The sequence below is a fragment of the Meles meles genome, chromosome 10 (assembly GCF_922984935.1).
Source record: "Meles meles chromosome 10, mMelMel3.1 paternal haplotype, whole genome shotgun sequence".
Classification (NCBI taxonomy): domain Eukaryota; kingdom Metazoa; phylum Chordata; class Mammalia; order Carnivora; family Mustelidae; genus Meles; species Meles meles.
In genome coordinates, this window is record NC_060075.1 from 66,928,727 (window position 1) to 66,947,012 (window position 18,286).

General features: G+C 37.5%; 1 protein-coding gene across 1 annotated transcript in view; it reads right to left on the reverse strand.

The window, feature by feature from the left end:
• The window catches only part of GLCCI1 (glucocorticoid induced 1), a 103,057-nt gene that overhangs the window by 13,019 nt on the left and 71,752 nt on the right, over positions 1-18,286 (reverse strand). The window contains exons 5-7 of the mRNA XM_046020256.1: positions 13,328-13,441; positions 8,010-8,162; positions 4,929-5,139 (exon numbers count right to left, since the gene is read on the reverse strand). Of these exons, the coding sequence (XP_045876212.1) occupies positions 4,929-5,139; positions 8,010-8,162; positions 13,328-13,441 (478 nt within the window). The remainder of the gene's footprint in view (positions 1-4,928; positions 5,140-8,009; positions 8,163-13,327; positions 13,442-18,286) is intronic.

Here is an 18,286-nt window from a genome sequence, read left to right on the forward strand (position 1 = left end):
AGAGATATATGAGCCCTAGAGATAAATGCAAATAGAGTTAAAATGTAAGTAGAAAGGAATAAGATGATGTCAAAAAGAGTCTCTTTCCAAAGTCTGAGTAGGTGCAGCCCTGGACCCAGAAAAGACAAGGTAATACTTTATTTCTTTCTCCCCTACAACCAAGGGATACTCAGTCCTAACAACTGAAGTTTAGGAATATTAATATTTATGAGTTAATCACAGTATGAGGTAAATAGGCTTATATGCATTGGCCTTGGGAAACTCCATCCACATAATATACGTTGTTCTTGTGGGAAAATGCAGTTTAAGTTCCAAGTACTCAATTTATGGACTCTTGGAATATGACTGTTAGTAGCTGGCCTGAGGAGAATGGTTCAGTTGACTTCATGATTAGAATGATCAGTGTTTCCACAATATCTTGCAAAACTGCAGAACTGTAGAACAACTGCCTAAGTGAACTGCGCCAAAAATCAACTCTAAGTGGCAGGTTCACGTCTCAAGCTTGTGGCTCGTCCAGCTCCACTCTGGCCACCATCAGGAGAACTGGCAGAGCTGCTAAAAGAAAATTCTGACGCTGCCATTTGTATTACATAAGTGACTATTTTTCTGCCTTGCATTTTGGCCATGATAATGTAAAAAAATTTAGGCTAACTCTTAGGGTATATTCTGAGGATGTCAAGAAGAGAACTCTTATTCTGGATCCTGAATTCTCCATACAGACCACACTGTAGAACTGTCGTGGGTACTACATTTGTTAGCCTGACAACTTATACATGTAACCAGCCTGTCTTCAGTCTTTAGGTCACTGGAAAAACCTAGCAAAAAAAGGAAAAAGAAATCCCAAACCTGAAAACAGTCTCTTAATGGCTGGACCTTTCTCAATAGTCAGAGTGTTTTTGTCCTGGCACTGCAACTGAAATAGCCAAAGGAAAAAAACAATATACTAATCAATTGAAATTACTTTATAGGTCTCAAATTATACATGGCTCATGGAAAAGATTGCATGTTAGGAGTAGGAAGAAATAGTGTTAGCAAAATCACAAAAAGGTTAAGTCTATCACAGATGAGTATTAGAAAACAAATCAGCTCACTAGCACATCCCTCACGAGAACACATATTCACAACGGCCACTCCCTCCCCTCTTGAGCACGCGTATCCAGGGCCTAACAATGTCTGAACCAGCTATTCTATCACGGACGAAGTTTCTTCACAGGAACTGCAGAATATGTAGGTACTCCAAGTATATTCAAGTTGACTACAAAATCACAGTATCAATTCTATCTTCATAGTTAATAATACAAACCTATTCAAAATGTATAGCTTCCATTTTTTCCTCTACTGGAAAATGCAAATTATAAGAATGAGTATCTTTAAAAAAACACAAAATTCGGTCTGTACATAGAGAAATAACGAGTCAGAGACTATCTCTATAGTTTAAATCACATAACATATGTAGGTTTCAGAAACTATATATGTTTAAGTTGACCATATTGTGGGTTTTTTTTTAATGTAAAATGAGAACATTGGTCCAGATCATCTCTATGACCCAACAATTTTTTCCTAACCAAAAAAATAATTCTTGGTAAAGTGGGTAAAGTCACTCCTTAGTACCTCTGGTATTCTGAACATACTTGTATAATGATGTATTATTTGTTTATGTTACTATTATTCCATATTAGACCATAAATTCCTTAAAAACAGATTTCACATCTTATTCATTTCTATTTCTCCTCCATTCTCTAGTGGAGTTCCTGACATATAGTCCATGTTCAACAAATGTTTCTTAAACTGGGAGGATAAACTCAGTTGAATACATAAACCTCCATTCCTGATCCTAAAGGCCATAAGTGTGTGTATGTATAGACATACATGCATATATAAGAGAGATAGATGTTATTTTAATTTTTTCTTCACAAAGAGGGGACTTGGTTTATTTAAGAACTAGAAAGTGCACATTGTAATATATGGTCACCTATTTTTCCAGGGAACAGTAACATCATCTTAATCTCAATCACAAAGTAATGCTCAAAGCTAAATATGGTCAATATGTTAAAAATTTAGTGTCTTAATTCCCAAGCTGAAATAGTCCTGTAGTATAGAGAAAAATGTCTAAAATGATTGAAAGCTCCATAACTTTTACGCAGATTTTTAAAAAGTTACAATTAGCCACACCCAACACAATTTATTGTTTACTATGGACCAATGGTGTGCTAATAAGCACTTTGCTACAATATCTCATTAACTCCAATAATGATATTGAGGTAGATATTATCACCCTCCCACTTTACCAAGAATTATTTTTTTGATTAGGAAAAAATTGTTGGCGGGGCACCTGGGTGGCTCAGTGGGCTAAGCCGCTGCCTTCGGCTCAGGTCATGATCTCAGGGTCCTGGGATCGAGTCCCGCATCGGGTTCTCTGCTCAGCAGGGAGCCTGCTTCCTCCTCTCTCTCTGCCTGCCTCTCTGCCTGCCTCTCTGTCTACTTGTGATCTCTCTCTGTCAAATAAATAAAAAAAAAAAAAAAAAAAAAAGTTGGGTCATAGAGATGATCTGGAACAATGTTCTCATTTTACATTAAAAAAAAACAACAAACAAACAAGAGGAACAGGCCCGTCAGGGCATTATGGTAAGTGAAATAAGTCAGAGAAAAACACTGTATGATCTTACTTATATGTGGAATCTTAAAAACATAAAACTTACAGACATAGAGAGTAGAACAGTGGTTGCCAGGAACCAAGAATCTAGGAAGACGACAGTCAAAGAGTACAAACTTTCAGTTATAAGATGAATAAGCTCTGGGGATCTAAGGTACAGCATGGTGACTACAGTTAATAACACTGTATTGCATACTTCAAAGCTGCTACGAGAGTAAAACTTTAATGTTCTCACCATAGCAACAACAACAAAATGGTAATTATGTGAGGTGAAGGATATGGTAACTAACTTTATTGTGGTAAACATTTTGCAAATATATATACATGTATCAAATCATTACTGTACTCCTTAAACTTGCATATGTTCTATGTAAAAACATAGACTGTTCTAAACTTGGATCTAAGTGAGTACCTTTTCTGAAATGCAGAAACCATGTATTTATCTGCCTCACTGAGTATCAGCACATAGATGTCCTGAACGCAATCTCTCAAACAGTTAACCAGAGTAGAACTCACTCATCATCTTCCTAATACACTTCATTTTTGGTTCAGTGTCTCTCAATTATGCACAATATTAAACTTAGAAAGAAAACAAAACTCCAGAAATTAATTGCCTAGCCTTATTATTACTGCTATTTTTATTTTCCCCAAATACATGGACTAAAAAATCACCAAGAGTGGTCAACCTGGACTGCACTTATCCTTTCTACAGATATAACAAACACAGAATACAGGTTTTGGAATCAAGACAGACCTCTCTTGCCACTTACCACTCATGTAGCCTAAAACAAATTACTATTCTCTAAATATTTCCAATTACCTTCATAATCCTATTAGAAGCAAAGTGTTTTCTTGTTTAACTGTGAAACATCCAGAGTTTATGTTATGAGGAAATGACTAAAGGTGTTTGTGCCAGTAGGATGATGCCTCAGTGAAATCAAAGTTCCCTCGCCTGACATTCTATGAAATATCAAGACTTCCCACTTGAAGCAAAGAGATGCCTACGGTATGCCGTCAGAAGGGCACAAGGCTTGTCAATCATGAAAGGGTGAAAAGCAAGTAGAGAGCTACGGAGATCCAACCACAGAAAGAAAAGCAGAAGCCAAAGTCCAAAGTAACTGCTATTTAACATCTCAGCAGAGAGTTAGGCATAATGATGAGTGAAAGAAGCCAGACACAAGAATACACATGCACCATTCCATTTCTGTAAAATACAGTACATGGAAAAATTAAATTATGGCGATGGAAATCAGAACAGTGGTTACTTCCAGATGGAGAGGGGAAGGGGGCCCGAGGGAACCTTCTGGGATGCTAAAAATGTTCTGTATCTTCATCTAGGTAGTAGTTTCATGAGTGCATACATATGTAAAAATTCACTGGGCTAAGCACTCAAAATCTGGCAGTTTAAATGTAATAATACCTCCAAATAAAAAAAAAAATGAAGGGGAATGACGGTCAAATCAGGACAAGGGCCACAAAAATCCTGTAAAATTCTATAACTTTTACCTTTTTAAGTTTTAAAATTCTGGCCTATGGTGGATTTCTCTGTGGTGAGAAGCAGTAAATGTGTGCTAAGTTCAGTGTTTCTTTGGAAGTAACTAGGGAGGGGGAAGCTGGGCAATCTTTGCTGCCATCTGGGTCTGGGTCCAAGGGGGCCAGAAACAGAAAGCGAGTAAGTGGTGGCCAGGTGCCTGACACAGGGACAGGAGAGTCAAGGGAGACAGCTGAGGCCGAAAAGTAACAAAAGTCCCAGAGGTGCCACCCTCTTATCGGTTTTAGTTAATAATTCTTTTACATACCATAACAACCTCTGACATCTGGTAGGTACTTATCAAACTTTACCTACTTTGTTAAAAATATATCATCCTTCCAACCGATTATCTAGAAATTACTTCCTCCTCAGTCAATCTGATTATAAAATTGACCTTTAGGCATGTGCAGTATAAACTCCACCATAATCATCATTAGCTCGGACAATACCAAGGAAAACCCTGTGTGTTCTAGGATGTAAAGCTGTATGCACTCTATTTGAGAGCTTTCATCAGCTGTTAGAACCATGCGCTGTGCTTCTCTGACACATTTATGGAAGATGTTTGTGAGAGTCACAAAGAAGGGGGTACGGGAAACCAATGAACGAACCTAGATTGACCAATCCTTCACAAACCCACCATTCCACAAAAGAAAATAAAGGGATGTAATGGTCTAAGACAAAGAAAGTATAATGAGCAAGGCCCTACAACGAACCCTCTATCTAAGTGGATGATTTCCTTCTCACCTTTATCACGATCATAGAGTAAATCTTCTGTTGAGCAAGGGCTCCCATCCTGGGACTCGGGGGGACAAAAAGGGGAGACACAGGGCGAATGGCTGCTACAGCTACTGCTGCGCTCCTGCACAGAGGGGGTTTGAGTGTCGATGCTGCGAGTGCTGCTGCTCCGGTAGTGAGCAGGGAGTGGGGCTCTTCGACCGTCCGGGATCTCCAAGGGCTGGAAGAGAAACAACCATCACATGTGTGATGTCTACAGAGGCACACAGCAGGGCCTTGGTTTTCACTTTCCACAACCATCTCACCACAGATGATTTTTCAGAGATTAAAGACACCAGTCTTGTGTCCTGATTTCTACACATTGTCTCCACCAAAACAAAAATTTACTTCCAACTCCTAAGGATAAGCTGTTTTACCAATTCCATAACTTTCAGTATGCATCTATAGATTAGCCCTTCTGTAATACACCTCCGGGGAGGGGCTTTTTCCAACACTGTCCCCAACACCTACCATAGTGTCTGGCACATGGCAGACATCCAACAAACATGCGCTGAACGAAGTGATCAAACTGCAAGAAGTTACTCTGACTCGCTAGTAAGAAAAGTAAAACTGCATTCTCGCAGGTATAGATTTTTCTGGTCATTCTTTATTTTAATTTTTTAGACATCAGAACAGAACCATGTTTTCCATTTCCTCTACGGATTACCCAAAGTTTCCAAAAAGGAGATTGATTCTATTACTATTCCATAAAGGATGTTAATATAACTTAAAACAATTCTACTATTTTGGTATCCACCTATGTAGGACTACTCCTAATTTGACTTCGTTCTTCTAAAGCACTATTCTGAGTGGTAAAAATAAGAAACGGAAATGAAACTATAAGCACAGAAACCCATATTTTGGACCCAAAAAGACCTTAGAGCTCATTATTCCAGTGTCCTTACAAATAAAGGACCGACAGTTTACTGCTTCTGATGTCATGCTGATTACATGGCATCAGAGTTTCTGTCACAGCGGACTCTCCGTACTGCTGCAGCCATAAAGATATGAACAACTTTTGGGGAGGATAATTTTAGCAATATTCATCAAAATTTAAAACGTACAAATGCTCTGACCCAGCAATTTCACTGCCAGAAAATTGTCTTTAAGATTAAGTGTTTTCTACATGTAGCACTGCTTGTGATGACAAAAACTGAAAACAATGCGAATGCCCATCAACAGGGGACTTCTAAGTTATGGTACATTCATACAATGATTCACTAGATATTAGAATACACACACATATGGGGAAAGATATACAAGATACTCCTCACAATGCTCATATCTGCTAGGCAATACAGAGAGTTGAAAGGAAATCTTACTTTTTAATTTTATAAATATAAAATTGAAAAAATATATAAAATTGAACTGTTTAGATTTTGAAATTAAATCAGTTTTAAAACCTGCACATTACTTAAAGGAAAGATACACATTTGACATAAATAATTATTTTGGTTAAAAAAAAAAAAAATCAGAGGGGTGGTTAAGTCAAAGGCTATTTGATGTTTTCTTTTGTTGAGTACACATTTAAGATGTGGTCAAATACAGGTTCACACACAGTAGTGTCCAGATTTCTTTTCTGGGACAGAGGTAATTTATAAAGCATTTTTGTAAAATCCAAAATGGCTCAATGACCTAACCATAAAGGGAGGTTAAACTAAAAAACTCTTAGAAGAAAACACAAGTATCATTGTGACCCTAGATTAGGCAATGGTTTCTTAAATATGACATCAAATATACAAACAACAAAAGAAAAACAATAGGGGTCCTGGCTGGCTCAGCCGGTTAAGCCTCTGCCTTTGGCTCAGATCATGATCTCCAGGTCCTTGGATGCAGCCCACATAGGGCTCCCTGCTCAGCGGGGAGTCCGCTTCTCCCTCTCCCTTAGCCCCTCCCCTGCCTGTGCACACTTGCTCTTTCAAATAAATAAATAAAATCTTTTAAAAAAACGAAGAAAAACAATATATCAAACTTTGTCAAAACTGACAAAGTATTTGTTTCAAAGGACACCATCAAGAGTAAAGAATGAAAGACAACCCACAGAATGGGAGAGATTTTCAAATCATACACCTAATAAAAACTTTTATCTAGAGAATAAACTTCATAAAGAATTTCTATAATTCAACAATAGAAAGACAGATAATCCAGTTTTAAAATAGGGCAAATGATCTAATTTCCAAAGAAGAGATACAAATGGCCAATAGCACATAAAAGATGCTTAATATTATTAGATTTCAGGAAACTCAGAGCCACAACCTGAGAAGACGCCCACATCCACACCCACTAGGATGGCTACAATTAAAATGGCAGAAATACAAGTATGGGTGAAGATGGAGAAACTGGAATCTTCATTCAAGTAAATGGTGTAGTGCAGACACTCTGGAAAAGAGTCTGGCAGTTTCTCAAAAGGTTAAACAAACAGCTACCAAACCACCCATTCCACAACTAGGTATATACTCAAGAGAAATGAAAACATGTTCACATGAAATCTTGTATATGAATTTCATAGCAGCATTATTCATGATAGCCAAAAAGTGGGAACAAGATCATGTTCCCCAATTGATGACTAGCTAAACAAAATCCACACAACTGAGTATTTGACGGTAAAAAGGAATGAAGTACTGATAAGTCTTACAACATGGCTGAACCTTAAAAACATTATGCTAAATGAAAACAGTCAGTTACAAAAGGCCATGTATTGCATGATTCCATTTATGTGAAAAGTCTAGAAATGGCAAAGCTGTAGATCAAGAAAGGAGATTAGTAGCTGCCTACAGCTGGGGGCACTGGAAGGAAATGAGGGATGATTGCTAAAAGATACAGAGTTTCTTTCTGGGGTGATGAAAATGCTGTAAAATTGATTGTGGTGATGGTTGCACAACTGGGAATATACTAAAAAAAAAACAGACCACTGAGTTGTACATTTTACATGGGTAAATTGCATGGTACATGAATTATAGCTAACAAAGCTGTTACCAAAAAAAGGACTTTAAAGACAGTTCTGAATATTCAAGGAAAAAAGAAGGATTCCAACATCCTACGGAACCTTACCTTGGACACTTCCTCCTTCCCATTATTTTCTTTAATGAATACCTTTTCTAATTCAGGACTTATCCCTTCTACATTGCAGGGCACACGTGAAACAGAAGATTTTGGCACTGCTATATTTGACAGCGGCATAGGGACTGATCTTGATCCAGCAGCCTACAAAACATAAGATAAGGTAGTGTCAAATTACTTGTGGTCAAAAAACCCCAAGAAATCAAGAACTGAAAAGCATGGTAAATCTGGAAATGGCAACTCAAGTAAGGAGAGTTATTTCAACATTTCAAATACAATTTATAAATTCAGATTCACATACAGAAATTCAGATCCTAAAGGAAGGTAAAAAGGCTACAATCAAATAATCCTTTACGTTGAAGTATAGAGATATAATGGTATAAGTATACACTATTTCGGTAGGAGAGCAGACGGACTCTTCTGCGCTGTTTTATTTTTCCCTTTGCTATTTTTACTGAAAAAGCATAGATGAAATCACATCAGTTATGTGTATCATGTGGCTTTACTGGACAGCTCTGTGTGTGTGTTTAGAAGATTCGTTTCCTTCACTATTACAATTACCTTCTAGTATTTTTCATTTCCACTTTGTCAACCATTTAAGAAAACCTTATGGATTATTAAATAGTGTGGCAACAACATATCATGTTCAGTTCAGTAACATTCACTTAGCAACTGTAAGGTTGTTTTTTCAAAAGTCTTTTGGAGGAGTTCTCAAGAATTAACCACCTCTCGCAGCTGTCACAGGGGGTACCAAAATGCTCATCATGGTAAGTGTACTCCTCATCCCCATCACCTGTTGCAGCCAACCCCCCACACACCTCCCCTCTGGTAACCATCTGTTTGTTCTCCGGAGTTAAGAGCAAGGCAAGCCTTTCGATGCTCCAGGAACTTCTATCACAGAAAGGAAGTATGAAAAACAAAGATGAACAAGGTAAAAATAAAAATAATACATGGTCTCTTACTCTGAATGATTAAAGTTGATATGTATAATTCACAATGAGGTGGACCGCTAATCACTGATTAACACATGAATGATATTTCCTATATTCAGCGCTGTGCTTCTGCCATCTGTGAACCACTGCTTGCTAATGTCCTTTGTTACTGATGCACGAGAGGTTTTCATATTGAAGTTGTAACTCTTTGTCACACATGTGCTACTTTAGTACCAGATATCTTTCAGTACTTTTATGGCTTTTCATATTTAATATTTAACCTATCATGATTTATTTTTGTGTATGGTGTGAGGTGGTATGTTTTTTGCCACCCAGTATTCAAACTGCCAACATTTATGATTCTATATTTGATTTCCTTATGGATTTCTATATTTGATTTGGTTCTGATTTCACTTCCTTCTTAACAGATAATCCCTATACAGAGCTTCACTTTAATTGCTATTCTATAATACATGTTGGTATCTTATAGGAAAAGCCTTTCCAAATTTTCTATTAATTGGTATCAGTTTTCCATATGACCTTTTTTTTTTTTTAAGATTTTACTTATTTATTTGACAGAGAGAGATCACAAGTAGGCAGAGAGGCAGGCAGAGAGAGAGAGAGGGAAGCAGGCTCCCTGTTGAGCAGAGAGCCCGATGCGGGACTCGATCCCAAGACCCTGAGATCATGACCTGAGCCGAAGGCAGCGGCTTAACCCACTGAGCCACCCAGGCGCCCTCCATATGACCTTTGAGAACAACTTTTCAAGTAACAAAACAAATCCTTTTGAATTTCCTTTGGAACTCAACCTGCACATTAGTTTCAGGTAAACTGCTATTTGAAAAACATTGAGTCTTCTCTTCCCATGCATAAATGTGTTGAGATTTCTCATTTAGGTCTTGGTTTTCTATTTCATATACTCGATAAAGTCTTTTTTTTTTTTTTTAAGATTTTATTTGTTTATTTATTTGACAGAGAGAAACACAGCAAGAGAGGGAATACAAGCAGGGGGAGTGGGGGAGGGAGAAGCAGGCTTCCCGCCAAGCAGGGAGCCGGATGCTGGGCTCAATCCAGGACCCTCGGGTCATAACCTGAGCCAAAGGCAGAGGCTTAATGACTGAGTCACCTAGGCACCCCATATACTCAATAAAGTCTTATGATTTGCATATTTCTTTCATGTCAAATTCTAGGCATTGTATATTTTTCTTATATATACTAACATGTTATTGAGAATTGTAACCAAACAAGTAACATACATTTGGTGTCTGTCCTGGTTCTTGACACACATTTCCTAAAATTCTTGTAATTTCCTGAGTGATAAGTATGCTAGGGGCATCTTTGATTCCAATATTTGGTTTCTGACCCTGGGACAGGACACAGAACTCCTAAATGCCTTGGAATTTCCTGGGTGATAGAAATAAGAGTCTTCTTTTCTAATGAAGTGACTCTTGACAGGCTCCTGGGTAGCTTCAGGATAGGAGCTAGTCAACAGAAAGCTCAAGCTTGATTTTAAGCTTGGAACTTCCTGGCCCACACATCATCCTCTAGCGAGGACAGAGGGACTGGAGATGGAGTTAATAATGGATCATGTGACGTGATCAAACCTTCACAAAAGTCTCTAAACTATGGGTTCAGAGAACTTCCAGGTGGGTGAACACATATCCACATGCCAAAAGGGTGGCACACCCCAGCTCCATGGAGGTAGAAGCCCCTGAACTTGGGACCTCTTCAGACCTTGCCCTATGTACCCTCTTTAACGAACTGTTTTGTCTGCATCCTTTATTATATCCCTTACAGTAAAGCAGTACACATAAGTGATTTCCTGAGTTCTGTGAGCCATTCTAGCAAATTATTGAACCTAAAGTGGTTGTTGGGAATTCCTTCCTTATAGCCAGATGGTCAGAAGTATAGATGACAATCTGGGACTTGTCACTGGCATCTTAAGGGGGGGTGAGCAGTCTTGTGGGACTGAGCCCTTAAACTGTGGGGTCTGTGCCAACTCCAAGTATTTAGTGATATAATTGAATTATAAGACACTCAGTTAGTATCTGGAGACTTGGCAAATGGTATGGGAAAACCTCCCACACATTTGGTGTCAGAAGTATTCTATGTAGGGAGTACAGTGGTTTACCTTCATTCACATAAGAGAAAACTACCGATTTTTAAGTTTATATTTTATCTAATCATCTCACTATGTTCTCAGTTTTTTCTTTCTGTTATGAAAAATTATAATCATAAGCATAATTAAATGCCATACCATAATGACCCCTCAGATGCACATCATCCAGCTTCAAAAATTACCAACATCTGCCAATCTTGCTTCATCTAAATATCCATTTTTCTTCATTCTTGATTATTTTACTTTTTATTAAAGATTTTATTTATTTATTTGACAGACAGAGATCACAAGTAGGCAGAGAGAGAGGAGGAAGCAGGCTCCCTGCAGAGCAGAGAGCCCGATGCAGGGCTCAATCCCAGGACCCTGGGATCATAACCTGAGCCGAAGGCACAGGCTTTAACACACTGAGCCACCCAGGTGCCCTTGTTCTTGATTATTTTAAGGCACATTCTAGACTTCATCCTTCACCTACTTTGAATATTTCAGTATGTCTGGCAGATAATTATTTTTACACATAACCACAATGTCAAAAATTCAATGTAAATGAAGAACATTTGCCTAAGTCTTTTTTGTTAAGTCACAAAGTCAATAGATCATCTATAATGCATTGGGCTTTTATAGAAAAGGCACTTGAAATAAACAGAGTAAAAATAATATATTATTTCTACCAGATTAAGAAAAGAAATCTTACTTTGTCTCTATAATATTGTCTTTTCCAGATTTTAACATAACAAATCATACAGTATGTAGTCTTCTGCTTCTGACTTCTTTCACTTAGCATGATGTTTGAGATTCAACCATGTTCTTGTATCGGCAGTTCCTTCCTTTCTACTATTGAGCGGTACTGCATGGATGTTATGAAATGTTTTACCCATTCACCAGTTAATACTTATTGCCATTTTCTGACTCTTATAAATAATGCCTTCATGAACACTGATGTCAAAGTCTTAGTATGGACGTATGTTTTTATTTCTTGCAGCTAGATAACAAAGAGTGGAATTTGGGGGCTCTATGATCAGTATATGAGTATTTAACTTTTTAAGAAAAATGCCAAACTGTTTTCCAAAGTGGTGGTACCATTTTGTGTTCCCATTAGCAATATATGTCTGTTCTAGTCGGTCCACATCCTCACCAACACTTGGTATTAGCTCTCCTGTTGGTTTCAATGGTTTAGTTCATTCACTTTGATTTTCTAAATATAATCATATCATATACAGATAACGAAAACTATTTCTTTTTCTTACTGCTCTGCCCAGAGCTTCTAAACCACCAGCAAATAATATCAATAATTTCGGGCATCTATGACTTGATTTTTTTTTTTTTTAAAGATTTTATTTCTTTATTTGACAGAGAGAGATCACAAGTAGGCACAGAGGCAGGCAGAGAGAGTGAGAGGGAAGCAGGCTCCCTGCCGAGCAGAGAGCCCGATGCGGGACTCGATCCCAGGACCCTGAGATCATGACCTGAGCTGAAGGCAGCGGCTTAAACCACTGAGCCACCCAGGCGCCCCTATGACTTGATTTTTATTTTAACAGAAATGCTTCCAATATTTTATTGTTAGGATCTCACTACACTTGCAATAGAAGTGTCTATTTTTAGTTACTAAGATTTTGTCACATAGGAATACTGAGTTTTTAATCAAGTGTTGTTCAGCATCTACTTTGACCTTCTGATGCAATTAATAAAACTAACACCTTTCTTAATGCTGAATCATCCTTGTGTTTCTGAAACACCCTGATTAGATCTGCTTTGATTCACTACTTGGGTTTCTTTTTCTATACTACTGTATTTGATTTACTAAAATTGATAACAATATTTTGAGTGAATCTGGTCTAGAACAGCATTTCCCAAACTTATTCTATTGGAAGTACACGTTCCTGGGAGGATGGGGTGGGGGGAGACCCTCAGCAGACCTCTAATCCTCAGTATCTTCCTACATAAACTAGGGGTAAATATATATAAAGAGATATAGATGGCTTAACGTACTATTGGGAAGATTAAATGAGATAACGCCCATAGTTCATAATAAGTGAACAAGCTAGGATTTTAGTTTCAGTCATCCTTGAGTCGACTACACTCTGTTATGTCTATTATTAAAAGAAAACTGTATATATGGAGGGGCAAAAAAACTTCATGCAACAGTTTAGTAGGGCTAGGGATTTATATTATTAATTTTTTAATCCTAAAATAATGGATTTCCCCTTTAAAATGAACCCTTTAAAAGGAATTTTTCAAATGTGGACAAGAAATTAGCCTACCTGAGTGTGATTGATTGTTATATGGTTGCCATGAAGAGGTGACTGACGATCTTTCTCCTTACTGTGCCGACTACTCTGTTTACTACGTTGTAGTTGCTGCCTCAGTTTGGCAATCTGTTTTGGGGAGAGGGGAGGAGAAATAAGATGAGAACAAAAGTGAATACCAGTTTTTAAATACTTCTTATTTTAATTTTTGGATACTAATAAATCATTTCTTCCTCATAGGTTTCAAGAAGAGATAATATTTCACTGCGAAGATTTACTCTTCCAAGTTCCTAGGATTAAAACTATTGAAAATAAGAGTTACAGACTTCCAGTTATACAATAAGTAAGTCACAGGGATGTAAAGTACAGCATAGGGAATACAGTTAATAATATCGTAATAACTATGCTTGGTGACAGACTTGTGGTGGTAATCATTTCATAATGCATATAAATGTTGAATCACTATGTTGTCCAACTGAAACTAATATGTCAACTAAATTTATTGCCAGAATAGGCTATAAATGCTTCACTTGTACAATTTAAATAGTGTTCTGGTAAAGATATAGACTAAATTTCTCCACATTATTTCAGATTGTACCTTTGTACACCAAGAATATCTTCTTCTTTAAACACTTTTTATAAAGCAAAAAACCAGTATTTCACATGCCAATTGAAAGTCGAAGCCAATATTAATACAGAGACCACACTAGTTTCCAAGTTCCCTTCTTATATAAACAAAATGCACCTACCTTATTATTAAACACTTCAAAATTGTAAATCTTTTGGTAGTGAGGAAAATCAAAGTATTTAGCATTAGCAACTTACTAGCATTGAATATCTTACTATATATTCCTCATAGTCACTCAACGTTTATTTTACTTTCTAGCTCTACTGAGATATAATTTTGACATACAGTTTTGTGGAAGTTTAAAGGTATCGAACATGTTGATCTGATACCTGTCTATTTGCAAAACGATGCCACCATAGCATTAGTTAATACCTCTACCCCACCTCATAATTACTGTTTCTTTTATTGTGAGAACAGTCGAGATTTACTCTTTTAGCAGCTTTTAAATATACAATACCATATTATTAAGTATAATCAAAATGCTATACATTAGATCCCTAGACCTTATAGATCTTATAACTTCCATGGAAGTGTGTATCTTTTGAACAACCCCAATTTCCTCTACCCTCTAGCTTCTGGTAGCTATCACCACTCTACTGTTTCTTTCTTTCTTTCTTTTTAAGATTTTCTTTATTTGACAGACAGAGATCACAAGTAGGCAGAGAGGTGGGGGGTGAGGGGGAGAAGCAGGCTCCCTGCTGAGCAGAGAGCCCTATGCGGGGCTCCATCCCAGGGCCCTGGGATTATGACGTGAGTGGAAGGCGGAGGCTTGAACCCACTGGGCCATCCAGGTGCCCTACCACTCTACTGTTTCTATGAGTTCAACATTTCTTGAACCCACATATAAGTGATATGACACAATATTTGTCTTTCTTTTTTGTTTTAAACTTTTTTTCTTCCCCAAAGATTTTTATTTATTTATTTGACAGAGAGAGATCAGAAGTGGGCAGAGAGGCAGGCAGAGAGAGAGAGGGGGAAGCAGGCTCCCCGCCAAGCAGAGAGCCCGACGCGGGGCTCGATCCCAGGACCCTGAGATCATGACCCGAGCCGAAGGCAGAGGCTTAACCCACTGAGCCACCCAGGCGCCCCAATATTTGTCTTTCTCTGCCTCACTTATTTCACTTAGCCTAATGCCTTCAAGGTTGATTCTTGTTGTTATAAATGGCAGGATATCCTTCTTTCTCACGGCTGAATAACATTACAGTGGAGATATGTATACAGATATATATACACAGATATACACTACATCTACTTTATCCATTCATCTGTTAATGGACACTGGCTATAATTACAACTTCTAAAAATAAATATGACTTAGAGTGTATTCTCCTCAACTGAACGTTAATACTCCCAGGTTTAAAAGAAAAGTCATTATTGCAATATGGCTTGGAATTCATTAAACTACTGCATATTTACCAAAAAAATATACAACAACAATTCAAAGGGATATATGCACCCTATGTTTATAGTAGCAGTAGCTACAATAGCGAAACTATGGAGCAGCCCAAGGGTCTGCTGAGAGATGAATGGATAAAGAAGATGTGGTATACAAGCACACTGGAACATTATTCAGCCATAGAAAAGAATGAAATCTTGCCATCTGCAACAAAATGGATGGAGCTACAGAATATACTGCTGAGCGAAATAAGTCAGTCAGAGAACGACAAATACCATATGATCTCACTCATATGTGGAATTTAAGAAACAAAAGAAACAAAGGAAAAAAAGAAAGACAAACCAAGAAACAGACTCTTAAAGGAGTCTGGGAGGAGGGCAGGGGATGGGGAAAAGAGGGGATGGGAATTAGAGTATAGTTATCATGATGAAAAAATAATAATAATAATAAAAAAACCAAGATCACAAATGCAATCAAATGGTGCAGTGCCTGGCATGTGATTAAGGGTCTGCTGAATTGAAAACTGTGCCCACTTTTGTTTTGGAGCAATGGTCCCCACACAAAGTCTCTTGGAATCACCCAGGAAACTAAAACTAAAAACTAAAAACAGAACAACAACCCCCCCCCCAAACTCTAAGTCCTGACCAATACAGAACCCTGTGCCTGTCCCAGACCGATTTTTGTGGTTCTGTATATGCATCTCCCTATGCATCAGCACTTGGGGGTCCTTGGTCCAGAGTGTTTGAGGTTACAGAAATGCAACCACCAGACCCATCTCCAACTGTGTATAGCCTACGATGGCAACATTTAGCAGACAAAGGATTCATTCTATCATGCCTCCACAGCACTGTAGGACATCTTCCTTAGAATTTATTGTGGCAGAATAAATTTTTTTCAAAATTAAATATAAGCTCAAAACTGGAACATAAGTATTGCCAGAAGGTACATTTCAAACAGAAACAATTTATACTAAACACCAACCTGGCTGGAACTCAAAAAAATTCATATATTTTAGATGATGTATAACCCGCTTTAAATAGCCAGACCAGGAGTAAAATATTCCTGGGCATTTTATAAGGGAATAATTAGGAATTTGGGGAGGTTATTTAATATTGGCATTATTTTCTTTTTAGGAAAGATGACACTAATCAACTAACAGTTATTCCTTGAATACCTATAGTGAGCCCAGTTTTATATTTACCTACTTAGGCCAAGTGTAAACAAAAAGTAAAGTCTGCAAAATAAACTGATTTCCTCAAGGACCTAAAGCAAAAGTACACTGTATTTTAATATTAGCTAAATACTTACCTTGGATAACCATGGCAGTAAGAAGCAAAATAGACAGTTGCTACTAAAACCTACAAATGCTCAAGAGTTAAAGTATACAGGTTGCTAGAAAAAAATCATTTTTCACATATGGCCAATAGAAGACAAATAGCATGGAAGAAAATAAAGCACCTAAACAATGGAATGGTTTATGCCCTTTCTTTTTTTTTTTTTTCCTAGATTTTATTTATTTATTTGTGAGAGAGAGAGAGAACGAACAAGCAGGCAGAATGCTAGGCAGAGGCAGAAAGCCAGATTAGGACCTGAGCCGACCGCAGTGGCTTATCAAGACCTGAGCCAACGGTGGCCCTATGTCCTTTCTTTTATATCAAGATCCTTAGATTCCTTCACTTGTTTTCCTGTTTTTTAGGTGTTTTTTTTTTTTAAGATTCCTTCAGTTTTTTAAAGCTCTTTTGTAGCTAATGGACCTCTCATACAATGTTGCTGCAAATATATACAAATAAGATTATCTATGTTAATCTTTGTGTTCCCTGCTCTGTTGACATGACATAATTTTCTTCTGGAGAGCACTAATTTTCATGAGAACAGGAATCAAAATTAGTAGGTAATCACTGTAAATCAAGATAGATTATTTTCTGTGATAAAAAATAAATCAGGTTTCAAGTTGTACAAGTCATTTAATTAGGATAGAGGTATAAAATAGTGTTTTCTGAATACTAATGATGTTTCAGTGTTGTTTCAAAACTGGCAAGAGCTTGTACAGAAGAGCCCATAATCCCTAGAGATTAATCAAGGCAATTTATAATTTTTCATTTTTAAAAATAATCTTCAAAAATAAACTAAAATAAGTTGAAAACTGATCAATCCTAATCACTCTATTTTTTTAAGGCCTAGAAACATCAAAGTAAGCCAGAAAAGTTTGTGTTCTTAACAGCCTTTAACAAAACGCTGAAAACAAAAAGCACCTTACTTTGCCTGGAATACCCAGTTCAACTATGCAACCTTACAGTTTTCACATAATACTGTTCATTTCTGAAATATTATATAGCTACACTGTTTTCGATTCAGCAGAGATTAGGATAAAAGGGAGGCCATCTTTCTAATCATATATACTCAGATTATAAATTTTGTCAAGAACTATGTAACATGAAAGCAAGACACCCTAAGTCCTCTTTTGCTTCAGAACAAAGTGCTGGTTACAACACTGGTTACAAGCACATTCGGAAGAGGAGCAGGCCTACATAACAATGGCCAACGCTCTCATCTTCCATAGTTTTGCCTAGAATTTCCCTTCTCTTTTTCCTTTGATGCTCAAGAGCCCACAGCCATCTGAATCCAGTGCAGAGTTGACTTTAGAACCAGTGGAAAGTAGACAACAAAGTTGTCTCTGGGAGGAAGGGACATACACATACACAACCCATCCTACCTCATCCACAGCTCTGAAGCTCTGCCTGAGACAGCCTCGTAGGCCCACATTCCATCACGTTGCACAGAAGTCCTCACTTCAGGGCATCTACCCACCCCAGTCACTATGCTGAAATGCCCACACAACCTCATTTACAAAGGGAACATTAAGTTTTACTGACTCGATTTTTTAAGTTAAACTATAGATATATCTATCTTTGTGTTTCTAAATATTCCATTAGCTACTCTGTGACCTTAG